The sequence below is a fragment of the Ammospiza nelsoni genome, chromosome 28 (assembly GCF_027579445.1).
Source record: "Ammospiza nelsoni isolate bAmmNel1 chromosome 28, bAmmNel1.pri, whole genome shotgun sequence".
NCBI lineage: Eukaryota > Metazoa > Chordata > Aves > Passeriformes > Passerellidae > Ammospiza > Ammospiza nelsoni.
In genome coordinates this window covers 1,442,763-1,455,278 of record NC_080660.1, presented here as the reverse complement: position 1 = coordinate 1,455,278, position 12,516 = coordinate 1,442,763, and the positions used below count along the sequence as shown (strand labels likewise).

Here is a 12,516-nt window from a genome sequence, read left to right as displayed (position 1 = left end):
CAAACCCACAGGGACATCCCCCAGACCCCCAAGGAACCCCCAAATTCACAGGGACCCCCAAACTCACAGGAAACAGAGAGAGTCAGAGCCAGAGGGAGCCCCAAAACTTCCCCCAAACCCACAGGGAACCCCCAAAACCCCAGAAATCCCAAAGTCCACAAGGACCCCCCAAACACCCATGGAATCACCAAACCCACAGGGACCCCCCCCCAAAATCCCCCATGGAACCCCCCAAATTTCACCCCCAGGGACCCCCAAACCCCACAGGGACCCCCCCAAACCCCACAGGGAACCCCCCCAAATTTCCCCCTCCCCGTGGGTACCGAGGTTGGCCTTGGCACAGGAGGAGTTTGGGGGGTCCCATGTGGCACCTGTAGATGTCCCCCTCGGCCGTCCCCGTCCCACGGGGCCCCCACGAGCAGCCTGGGGGGACAAAATGGCGGGGGGGGGGGGGGGTGACACAGAGGGGACACCGAGGGTGCCACCACCCCCTCCCCTCCCCCAGCACGGCTTTGGCCACGGTTTTTTTTTGACGTTTTTTGACGTTTTTTGACGATTTTTTTGGGGGTGGGCGCCGTGCCAGGCTGTGCCGCCCACGCCTGTCTGTCCGTCTGTCCGTCTGTCTGTCTGGCCGCAGCCTCCTGCCCCTCCTGTGCTTCCCCTGCCCAGCCTCAACCTCCCCTTCCCTGCCTCAGTTTCCCCACACCCACCCTCGGTCTCCTTCTTCCCCCCCTCAGTTTCCCCATTCCTGCCCCAATTCCCCTTTTCTGCCTCAGTTTCCCCTTTCTTCCCTCCAATTCCCCTTTCCTGCCTCAGTTTCCCCACTCCTGCCTCAGTTTCCCCTTTTCCCAATCAGTTTCCCCCTTCCTGCCTCAGTTTCCCCATTCCTGCCTCAGTTTCCCCACTCCTCCCTCAATCTCCCCTTCCCTGCCTCAGTTTCCCCCCACCCACCCTCGGTCTCCCTCTTCCCCTCCTCAGTTTCCCCATTCCTGCCTCAGTTTCCCTTTTCCAGCCTCATTTTTCCCCCCTCCCCTCCTTCGTTTTCCTTTTCCCCACCCCCCTTCCCTTTTCTCACCTCTCCTGCCTCAGCCTCCCCCCTTTCCTCCCTCAATTTCCCCACTCCTGCCTCAGTTTCCCTTTTCCAACCTCCGTTTCCCCTTTCCCACCCCCTCCCCACCTTTCGTGCCTCAGTTTCCCCACTCCAACCTCCGTTTCCCCATTCCTGCCTCAGTTTCCCCTTTCCTGCCCCATTTCCCCCCCTTTCCAACCTCATTTTTTTCCCCTTCCCTGCTTCAATTTCCTCCTCCCCACCTCAACCTCCCCACCATTCCTGCCTCAGTTTCCCCACTCCTGCCTCAGTTTCCCCTTTCCCACCCCCTCCCCACCGTTCCTGCCTCAGTTTCCCCATTCCTGCCTCAGTTTCCCCATTTCCACCTCAGTTTCCCCATTCCTGCCCCAGTTTCCCCCCTTTCCTGCCTCAGTTTCCCCTTTCCCACCCCCTCCCCACCTTTCCTGCCTCAGTTTCCCCCTTTCCTCCCTCAATTTTGCCACTCCTGCCTCAGTTTCCCTTTTCCAATCTCAGTTTCCCCACTCCTGCCTCAGTTTCCCCACTCCTGCCTCAGTTTCCCCATTCCTCCTTCAGTTTCCCCACTCCTGCCTCAGTTTCCCCACTCCTGCCTCAGTTTCCCCTTTCCAATCTCAGTCTCCCCACTCCTGCCTCAGTTTCCCCCACCATCCCTGCCTCAGTTTCCCCCAGGTCTCACTCACCCCTTGTCCCCGCCACTGCCCCACTGCAGCACCCGGTACCCAAACTGGGACTCCGCTGGCCCCAGGAACACCCTGGCAGTGCCCACGTCGATGTTGAACCCCTCAGCGACCCCTGCAGAGGTGGAAATTCCCTTTTTAGTCTTTTTTTTCCCCCCCCCCCAAAAAAAAAACCCCACTAAAAATAAATTTTTTTCCATTAAAAATAAATTTTTTCCCCATCAAAAATGAGAATTTTCCATTAAAAATAAGATTTTTTTTCCCATTAAAAAATAAGATTTTTTTTCCATCAAAAATAATATTTTTCCATCAAAAATAAGATTTTGTTTTTCCCTTAAAAATAAGATTTTTTTTCCCATTAAAAATAAGATTTTTCTCCATTAAAAATAAGATTTTGCCACTAAAATTAAGATTTTCCGTTCAAAATTCTGGGTTTTAGTTCCTCTTTACCGAGTTCCCCTTCCCACCTTGAGCCCACTCTAAATTTGCTGTTTCCCCTTAAGCCCACCCTAAATTTAAAGAGATTTTGGTGTTTTCTCCCTCAAAAATAAAATAAATGGGGGAAAAACTGGCCAATTTTAGAGGGATTTTGGTGTTTTCTCCCTCTAAAAAATCTCAAAAATAAATTAAGTGGGGAGAAATGACCAAAATTGGTCGATTTTAAAGAAATTTTGGTGTTTTCTCCCTCAAAAATAAATTAAGTGGGGAGAAATGACCAAAATTGGTCGATTTTTAAGGGATTTTGGTGTTTTCTCCCTCTAAAAAAAATCCAAAATAAATTAGGAGGGAAAAATTAGCAAAATTTGTTGGTTTTAAAAGGATTTTGGTGTTTTCTCCCTCAAAAATAAATTAAGTGGGGAGAAATGACCAAAATTGGTCGATTTTAAAGGGATTTCGGTGTTTTTTCCCTATAAAAAATCCAAAATAAATTAAATGGCGGAAAATGACCAAAACTGGTTGGTTTTAAAGGGATTTTGGTGGGGTTTTTTTTTTTCCCTCAAAAATAAAATTAGGAGGGGGAAAATGACCAAATTTGATCGATTTTACCCCAAAATCCCCCCTGGAATTTCAGAGAGAAAGGGAGGGGAGAACCACACGTGGCTGCACCCGGATTATTCAAACTCCCAGACCTTAATCCCAATTCTGATCCCAATTTTAGCCCCAAAAAAGCCCCAAATAAATGGAATTTTTGGGTTTTACCTGGGAGCAGGATCAGGGCCAGCAGCAGCCCCACACCCCTCATGGCCGCAGCTCCAATTCTGACTCCAAGCAGGACAAAAATCCCCGAGTTTGGGGGTTTTTTTTTCCTCTTTTTTTTTTTTTTTTTTCAGTTTATTTTTCCCTCCTCCTTCATCCTCAATTGGCTGCTAAAAATAAATGTGGTTTTGGATGGGAGGGAGGCGAAATTTCAAGGGAAAAAAAAGAGTAAAGTGGTAAAAACACAGGGAAAAAAGGAGAAATAAGGGAGAAGTGGGTGCAGGATTTTTTGGTGGGGGTTCTGGATGATTGAAAGGGAATTTTTTCCACTTTATTCTGGGGAAAATGAGATGGGGAAAATCTGAATTTTCCCCCAAGGACTGAAGCACACAGAAGTTGGATATTCCCCATGGGGACAGTCAGGTGGGAAAAGGGATTTTTTGGGGGGTCTGGGTGGGGTTTGGGTGGATTTTTGGGTGAATTTTGGGTGGATTTTAGGCGGATTTTGGGTGGATTTAGGTGGATTTTGGGTTGCCACGTCCTCCGGGTGACACTGGCACCACCCGGAGTTCAAAAAAAAAAAAAAAATTAAAAAAAAGGAAAAAAAAATTCAAAGTCTGCGAGTTAGGACAGAGGGAAAATTGTGCTGCCAGAGGTTGTGGGAAGGGCTGGAATTTTCAGGGGGAATGAAAAAAAAAAAAAGTAAAAAATAAAAAACCATCAAGGAATGAGGAGAAAAACAGAGAAAACGGACAAACAGCGAGTGTGCGGCCAAACAGGGCCCCGCTCAGGGGGAAACTGAGGCACGGGGGGGAAACTGAGGCACAGGGCCACCAGTTCAGCCCAGTATTCCCAGTTTGGCCCAGTGCTCCCAGTCCAGCACTCCCAGCCCATCCCAGTGCCCCCAGTTCAGCCCAGTACTCTCATTTCAGCATTTCCAGCCTGTCCCAGTGCTCCCAGTTCAGCCCAGTGCCCCCAGTCCAGCATTCCCAGTCCAACATTCCCAGTTCAGCCCAGTGCTCCCAGTCCAGCATTCCCAGTTCAGCCCAGTGCCCCCAGCCCATCCCTGTGCTCCCAGTTCAACCCAGTACTTCCAGTCCAGCATTCCCAGTGCTCCCAGTCCAGCATTCCCAGCCCATCCCAGTACTCCCAGTTCAGCATTCCCAGTCCAGCATTCCCAGCCCATCCCAGTCCATCCCAGTGCACCCAGTCCAGCACTCCCAGCGTCCCCAGTCCAACATTCCCAGTTCAGCCCAGTGCTCCCAGTCCAGCATTTCCAGCCCATCCCAGTGCTCCCAGTCCAGCATTCCCAGTTCAGCCCAGTGCTCCCAGTCCAGCACTCCCAGTGCCCCCCAGTTTAGCATTTCCAGCCCATCCCAGTCCATCCCAGTGCCCTCAGTCCAGCATTCCCAGTGCTCCCAGTCCAGCATTCCCAGTTCAGCCCAGTGCACCCAGTCCAGCATTCCCAGTTCAGCATTCCCAGTTCAGCCCAGTGCTCCCAGTCCAGCATTCCCAGTTCAGCCGTGCCCCCAGCCCATCCCCGTGCTCCCAGTTCAACCCAGTACTTCCAGTCCAGCATTTCCAGCCCATCCCAGTGCTCCCAGTCCAGCATTCCCAGTTTAGCCCAGTACTCTCATTTCAGCATTTCCAGCCTGTCCCAGTGCTCCCAGTCCAGCATTCCCAGTTCAGCCCAGTGTCCCCAGTCCAGCATTCCCAGTTCAGCCCAGTACTCCCAGTCCAGCATTTCCAGCCCATCCCAGTGCTCCCAGTCCAGCATTCCCAGTTTAGCCCAGTACTCTCATTTCAGCATTCCCAGCCCTTCCCAGTGCTCCCAGTCCAGCATTCCCAGTTCAGCCCAGTGCTCCCAGTCCAACACTCCCAGTGCCCCCCAGTTTAGCATTTCCAGCCCATCCCAGTCCATCCCAGTGTCCCCAGTCCAGCATTCCCAGTCCAGCATTCCCAGCCCTTCCCAGTGTTCCCAGTCCAGCATTTCCAGCCCATCCCAGTGCCCCCAGCCCATCCCAGTGCTCCCAGTTCAGGGTCAGGTTTAGGTGGGCATTAGAACAAGGCTTAAGTGGGCACCAGAACCAGGTTTAGGGGGGGGTATCAGAACCAGGTTTAATATCAGAACCGGGTTTAGTATCAGAACCAGGTTGAGGTGAGCGTTAAAACCAGGTTTAGGTGACCATCAGAACCAGGTTTAGGTGGGCATTAGTACCAAGTTTAGGGTGGCATCAGAACCAGGTTTAACATCAGAACCAGATTTAGTATCAGAACCAGGCTCGGTATCAGAATCAGGTTTAATATCAGAACCGGGTTTAGGTGGGCATTAAAACCAGGCTCAGTATCAGAACCAGGTTTAGGTGGGCATTAAAACCAGGCTCAGTATCAGAACCAGGTTTAGGGGGACACCAGAACCAGGTTCAGTATCAGAACCAGGTTTAAGGAGGCATTAAAACCAGGTTTAGTATCAGAACCAGTTTTAGTATCAGAACCAGGTTTAGGTGGGCATCAGAACTAGGCTCAGTATCAGGATGAGGTTTAGTATCAGAACCAGGTTCGGTATCAGAATCAGGTTTAATATCAGAACCAGGTTTAGGTGGGCATTAAAACCAGGCTCAGTATCAGAACCAGGTTTAGTATCAGAACCAGGTTTAGTATCAGAACCAGGCTTAGGTGGGCATTAAAATCAGGTTTAGTATCAGAACAAGTTTTAGCATTAGAACCAGGTTTAGGTGACCATCAGAACCAGGTTTAGTATCAGAACAAGTTTTAGCATCAGAACTAGGTTTAGTATCAGAACCAGGTTTAGGTGGGCATCAGAACTAGGCTCAGTATCAGGATGAGGTTTAGTATCAGAACCGGGTTTAGGTGGGCATTAAAACCAGGCTCAGTATCAGAACCAGGTTTAGGTGGGCATTAAAACCAGGCTCAGTATCAGAACCAGGTTTAGGGGGACACCAGAACCAGGTTCAGTATCAGAACCAGGTTTAGGGAGGCATTAAAACCAGGTTTAGTATCAGAACAAGTTTTAGCATTAGAACCAGGTTTAGGTGACCATCAGAACCAGGTTTAGTATCAGAACAAGTTTTAGCATCAGAACCAGGTTTAGGTGGGCATCAGAACTAGGCTCAGTATCAGGACAAGGTTTAGTATCAGAACCAGGTTTAGGTGGGCATTAAAACCAGGTTTAAGTAGGGATCAGAACCAGGTTTAGTATCAGAAACAGATTTAGTATCAGAACCAGTTTTGGGGGCATCAGAACCAGTTTTGGGGGCATCAGAGCCAGGTTCTTCCCCCAGAGGTGCTGAACCAGGGAATGGGCACAGCCCCAAGAGCTCCAGGAGTGTCTGAAGCAGTGTTTGCTGCACTTTAATCATTAAATTATTCATTAATTAATTACACTGAAACGTGGGATCCCCTGGAGTGCTCCCCACCCAATTCCCACCGGGATTTAAAGCCTTTGGCACAGCCCAGGTGGGCCCAGGAGTTCAGGATGGGGCTCCCAAAAATCCTTCAAGATCTTCCTGATCTTCCAAGGAAAATCTGCCACTGGAATTCAAGAATATCCCAAAAATTCCTGCTCGCCCAGGGACAGATCCAAGGAAAATCTGCCTCTGGAATTTAATTTGGGGCTCCCAAAAATCCTTCAAACCTATTCCTGCTCTCCCCAGGACAATCTGCTTCTGGAATTTAATAATTTCGAGCCCCCAAAGCCATGGATTTATCCCTGACACCTGTTTTTTCCCATTCTCCTCTCCCTGCACTCAGATTTTTTTTTTTTTTTTTTAATATATAAGGCAGGAAAAAATTATCCAAACAATTTGGGGTTGGATTCATAATCTGGCACCAGAACCACCCCAAAACCATGGCTTCACCCCCCCCCCCCAAAAAAAAGAACAAAAAACCATGAGAAACCCCCAGAAATCCTCATTTTGCAGCCCCAAATTCCACATTTTCCAGTCCCAAATCCACATTTTTCAGCCCCAAAAATCCACACATTTTCCAGCCCCAAAAATCCACACATTTTCCAGCCCCAAATATTCCCATTAGCTGTTCCACATGAAAGGCTCTTCCCAGACACAAAGGGGGAATTTTGAACCCTCATTTTTTCCCTATAATTGCTCAAAAAGTCAATAGGAAAAAAGCACTTTCTGGGGAGTTGATGTCCCTGTGGGATCCAATGCTGGAACTCTGTGGCTCCAAAGAGTCAGGAATGAAGTGAATGGCACCAACCAGTCAAGTCCAGAGGTGCCAAAACCCCCCAAAATCCCAAAAATCCCAAGAAATTTATGGTTTCAGCTTGAGCCAGGGGTGCAGGATGGTGATGATGAAGAGCAGGGACGAGCTGAGCCCACAGAACCCCACATTTTCCAGCCCCAAATCCACATTTTCCAGCCCTAAATATTCCCATCAGCTGTTCCATGTCAAAGGCTCTTCCCAGACAGAAAGGGGGAACACTGAACCCCTAAAATTGCTGTAAAAGTCAATGGGAAAAGACACATTTTGGGAGTTGATGTCCCTGTGGGATCCAATGCTGGAACTCTGTGGCTCCAAAGAGTCAGGAATGAAGGGAATGGCACCAACCAGTCAAGTCCAGAGGTGCCAAAACCCCACAAAATCCCCGAAATTCCCAAGAAATTTATGGTTTCAGCTTGAGCCAGGGGTGCAGGATGGTGATGACGGACAGCAGCGACGAGCTGAGCCCACAGAACCCCACATTTTCCAGCCCCAAATCCTCATTTTCCAGCCCCAAATCCACATTTTCCAGCCCCAAATATTCCCATCAGCTGTTCCATGTCAAAGGCTCTTCCCAGACAGAAAGGGGGAACACTGAACCCCTAAAATTGCTGTAAAAGTCAATGGGAAAAGACACATTTTGGGAGTTGATGTCCCTGTGGGATCCAATGCTGGAACTTTGTGGCTCCAGGAGTCAGGAATGACGGAAATGGCACCAGCCAGTCACTTCTAGAGGTGCCAAAACCCCCCAAAATCCCAAGAAATTTATGGTTTCAGCTTGAGCCAGGGGTGGAGGATGGTGAGGATGGAGAGCAGGGACAAGGTGGGCCCACACAACCCCACATTTTCCAGCCCCAAATATTCCCTGTTAGCTGTTCCATGTCAAAGGCTCTTCCCAGACAGAAAGGGGGAACACTGAACCCCTAAAATTGCTGTAAAAGTCAATGGGAAAAGACACATTTTGGGAGTTGATGTCCCTGTGGGATCCAATGCTGGAACTCTGTGGCTCCAAAGAGTCAGGAATGAAGGGAATGGCACCAACCAGTCAAGTCCAGAGGTGCCAAAACCCCCCCAAAATCCCCAAAAATCCCCAGAAAACTATGGTTTCAGCTTGAGCCAGGGGTGCAGGATGGTGATGACGGACAGCAGCGACGAGCTGAGCCCACACAGGCCCACCACCGCGGGGCTGCTCCTGCACAGCCCCAGCCTCTCCAGGGGGATCACCAGGTCGCAGGCGTTCCTGAGCAGGTCCAGCAGCAGCGGGGGGTTGTCCCGGAGCACCTGCAGCAGGAGGTGCAGCTGGAGCTGCAGCTGCAGCCGGAGCTGCTGCAGCCGGCCCTGGCCGCGGGGCTGGGCTCTGCTCTCGGCGCTGCGGCCGCGCTTGCGGGCGGCCCCGGCGCGCTCCAGCAGCAGCCGCAGCTCGTACGCGTCCCTGCTCAGGTTCACCACCAGGGCAAACAGGTAGTACCTGAGGGGGAGAGAGAGAGAGAGAGAGAGGGGGTGGGGAAGGGGCAGCACAAGGGTCTGGATGCTCCCAGTAGCTACAGAAATGCCCAGGGCGTGGGAAAGTCTAAGCTCGCCCGTGGGATTCCAGTCCTCATTTTCCCCAGGGGAATCCCCATTCCCGGCTTTTCTCAGGAATTCCATTCCATTCCATTCCATTCCATTCCATTCCATTCCATTCCATTCCTTATTCTCCCCAGGGGAATCCCCATTCCCGGCTTTTCTCAGGAATTCCATTCCATTCCATTCCATTCCATTCCATTCCATTCCATTCCATTCCTTATTCTCCCCAGGGGAATCCCCATTCCCAGCTTTTCTCAGGAATTCCATTCCATTCCATTCCATTCCATTCCATTCCATTCCATTCCATTCCATTCCTTATTCTCCCCAGGGGAATCCCCATTCCCGGCTTTTCTCAGGAATTCCATTCCATTCCATTCCTTATTCTCCCCAGAGGAATCCCCATTCCCTGCTCTCCCTCAGGAATTTCATTCTTTTCCCCATAAGAACTCCATTCCCTGCACTCCCTCAAGAATTCAATTTATTCTCCCCCAGGGGAACCCCATTCCCTGCTCTCCCTTGGAAATCTCATTCCCTGCTTTTCATTGGGAATCCCATTCTTTCTTTTCCCCAGGGGAATCCCATTCCCTGCTCTCCTTCAGGAATCCCATTCTTTATCTTCCTAGGGGAACTCCACTCCCTGCTCTCCCCCAGTAATCCTATTCCCTACCCTCCATTGGGAATTCCACTCCTCTTTCTCCCCAGAGGAATCCCATTCCCTGCTCTCCCTCAGGAATTTCATTCTTTTCCCCATAAGAACTCCATTCCCTGCTCTCCCTTGGGAATTCCATTATTTATTTTCCCCAGGGGAACCCCATTCCCCGCTCTCCCCCAGAAATCCTATTCGCTATCCTCCCTTGGGAATCCCATTCCCTGCTCTCCCCTCAGGAATTCCATTATTTATTCTCCCCAGCGAAATGCCATTCCCTGCTCTTCATTGGGATTCCCATTCTTTCTTTTCCCCAGGGGAATCCCATCCCCTGCTCTCCCTCAGTAATCCTATTCCCTACCCTCCATTGGGAATTCCACTCCTCTTTCTCCCCAGGGGAACCCCATTCCCTGCTCTCCCTCAGGAATTCCATTCCTTATTCTCCCCAGAGGAATCCCATTCCCTGCTCTCCCTCAGGAATTTCATTCTTTTCCCCACAAGAACTCCATTCCCTGCTCTCTCTCAAGAACTCCATTCCCTGCATTCCCTCAAGGATTCAATTTATTTTCCCCCAGGGGAACCCCATTCCCTGCTCTCCCTTGGAAATCCCATTCCCTGCTTTTCCTAAGGAATTTCATTCTTTATTTTCCCCAGGGGAATTCCATTCCCTGCTCTCCCTCAGGAATTCCATTATTTATTTCCCTCAGGGGAGCCCCATTCCCTGCTCTCCCTCAGGAACCTCATTTTCTCTCTCCCTGAGGAACCTCAATCCCTGCTCTCTCTGGAGAATTCCCTTGCTTATTCTCCCGTGGGGAGCCCCCCCATTCCCTGCTCTCCCTCAGGAATTCCTTTATTTATTTTCCCCAAGGGAATCCCACTCCCTGCTCTCCCTCGGAAATCCCATTCCCGGTCCTCCCTTGGGAATTCCACTCCTCTTTCTCCTCAGGGGAACACCATTCCCTGCTCTTCTCAGGAATCCCATTCTCTGTCCTCCCTTGGGAATCCCACTCCTTATCTAACCCAGGGTAATTCCATTCCCTGCCCACCCCACACACCTGAGGAGCCTTTCCCACCCTCAGGAATCCTCCCCAAGCCCCTGTCTCACCTGAAGGACCTCTGGCTCCATTTCTCCATGGCCAGGCCGGGCAGGACGCCGCTTTTCCCGGCCCACAGGACGTTGTCGCAGGCCAGGAACAGAGCGCGGTTCAGGTGCGACAGGGTGAGGCAGAAGCGCAGCACGGGGTCAGGGAGGTGCAGCGAGCGCTGGGCGCCCCCCAGGGCCTCGGCAGAGCCCCCCAGACGCAGCACTGCAATGAGGGGGGGGAAAACAGGGGTGTGAGACCCCAAAATGTCCCCTCAAAACCACCCTGAGTCCCCCAGAGCCTCGGCAGAGCCCCCCAAACGCAGCACTGCAATAGGGGGGGGGGAAACAGGGGTGTGAGACCCCAAAACGTCCCCTGAAAACCACCCTGAGGCTCCCAAACGCAGTACTGCAAAAGGGGGGGGGAAACAGGGGTGTGAGACCCCAAAACGTCCCCTCAAAACCACCCTGATCCTCCCCAGAGCCCCCCAAATGCAGCAGTGCAAACGGGGGGACACCATGTGGTGTGAGACCCCCAAAATCCACCCTGAAGGCCACCCTGAGGCCCCCAAACGCAGCACTGCAGAGGAGAGGGGAAACCAGGGGTGTGAGACCCCAAAATATCCCCTCAAAACCACCCTGAGTCCCCCAGAGCCTCGGCAGAGCCCCCCAAATGCAGCACTGCAAACGGGGGGACATCGTGCGGTGTGAGACCCCAAAATCCACCCTGAAAGCCACCCTGAGGCCCCCAAACGCAGCACTGCAAAAGGGGGGGGGGAGAAACAGGGGTGTGAGACCCCAAAATGTCCCCTGAAAACCGCCCTGATCCTCCCCAGAGCCCCCCAAATGCAGCACTGCAAAAGGGGGGACACCATGCGGTGTGAGACCCCAAGATGTCCCCTCAAAACTGCCTTGATCCTCCCCCAACCCAACACTGTAGGAAGGGGGGACACCAGGGGTGTGAGACCCCAAAATCCACCCTGAAGGCCACCCTGAGGCCCCCAAACGCAGCACTGCAGAGGAGAGGGGAAACCAGGGCTGTGAGACCCCAAAATATCCCCTCAAAACCATCCTGACCCTCCCCTGAGCCCCCCAAACGCAGCGCTGCAAAAGGGGGGGGGGAGAAACCAGGGGTGTGAGACCCCAAAATGTGCCCTGAAAACCGCCCTGATCCTCCCCAGAGCCCCCCAAACTGCAAACGGGGTGGGGGGGGGACACTGGGGGTGTGTGACCCCAAAATCCCCCCTCAAAACCACCCCGATCCCCCCTCACCGCCTCAGCCGAGCCCCGCAAACGCAGCATTACAGGCAGAGGGGGACACCAGGGGTTTGAGACCCCAAAATCCCCCCTCAAAACGCCCCAAAGGCAGCACTACAGGAGGGGGGGGACACCAGGGGGGTTACCGGGGGTGCGAGACCCCCGAATCCCCCCCTCAAACCCCCCCTGAACCCCCCCCAGCCCCACTCACGCTTGCGGCCCAGGCTCAGGTGCGCCTCCAGCTGCTGCAGCCGGCTCAGGGTCCCGGAGCTGCCCCCGGAGCGGCTCAGCGCAGCCCCGGCCAACACACAGGCGTACTGGGCGGCCCTGGGGACAACGAGGGAGTCACGGGGGGCACCGGGGACATCACCGGGGACCCCCCGTTCTCTGGGATCGCCTCTCCGCCCCGGGACCCCCGTGACCCCCCTCCCCTGCCCGCGGAACCGCGGCCGCACCTGAGGAGGCGCTCCCGGGCCTGGCTCTGGGCGCTGAAGCGCACCCAGGCCTCCATGGCGCGGGCCCGGTACCGAGCCCGGTACGGCGGCGTCACTTCCGTCACGGCCGCGGCTCCTTCCCATTGGCGGAGCGCGGAGCCGCCCACTTGTACCAAAACAGAGCCCGTGAGTGGGCAGCAGGGTAATCTCCGCCTTTAAATCTGGGTACAAGAGTTTGATTGGTTTGTTTTGTCATTAATTGCTTCTGCTGATCAATAAGACTTGGGCTGTCATCCCGCACCGTCATCTCTGCTAATTTGTGTTTTCTGCAT

General features: G+C 52.6%; 2 protein-coding genes across 2 annotated transcripts in view; both read right to left on the bottom strand.

The window, feature by feature from the left end:
• Positions 1–3,492, bottom strand: part of ITGA10 (integrin subunit alpha 10) — a 28,536-nt gene extending 25,044 nt beyond the window's left edge. Inside the window, 5 exon segments of the mRNA XM_059490263.1 lie at positions 324–357; positions 359–388; positions 390–423; positions 1,768–1,879; positions 2,965–3,492. Of these exon segments, the coding sequence (XP_059346246.1) occupies positions 324–357; positions 359–388; positions 390–423; positions 1,768–1,879; positions 2,965–3,007 (253 nt within the window). The 5' untranslated portion in view covers positions 3,008–3,492.
• Positions 3,493–5,059: 1,567 nt separating this feature from the next.
• On the bottom strand, positions 5,060–12,453 carry PEX11B (peroxisomal biogenesis factor 11 beta). Its single transcript, XM_059490337.1, has 4 exons — positions 12,206–12,453; positions 11,962–12,077; positions 10,518–10,719; positions 5,060–8,668 (listed from the first exon to the last, which is right to left on the bottom strand). The coding sequence occupies exons 1-4, from the start codon at positions 12,259–12,261 to the stop codon at positions 8,299–8,301; spliced, it is 744 nt and encodes a 247-aa protein (XP_059346320.1). The 5' UTR covers positions 12,262–12,453; the 3' UTR covers positions 5,060–8,298.
• Positions 12,454–12,516: the final 63 nt, after the last annotated feature.

Excerpts from the sequence above, each read along its gene's own strand:
- PEX11B (XM_059490337.1), bottom strand. The coding sequence starts at position 12,261 with ATGGAGGCCTGGGTGCGCTTCAGCGCCCAGAGCCAGGCCCGGGAGCGC. Across the intron at positions 12,078-12,205 it reads GCCCGGGAGCGCCTCCTCAG|GGCCGCCCAGTACGCCTGTG; the intron begins GTGCGGCCGCGG and ends CGTTGTCCCCAG. Across the intron at positions 10,720-11,961 it reads CCTGAGCCTGGGCCGCAAGC|TGCTGCGTCTGGGGGGCTCT; the intron begins GTGAGTGGGGCT and ends CCCTCATTGCAG.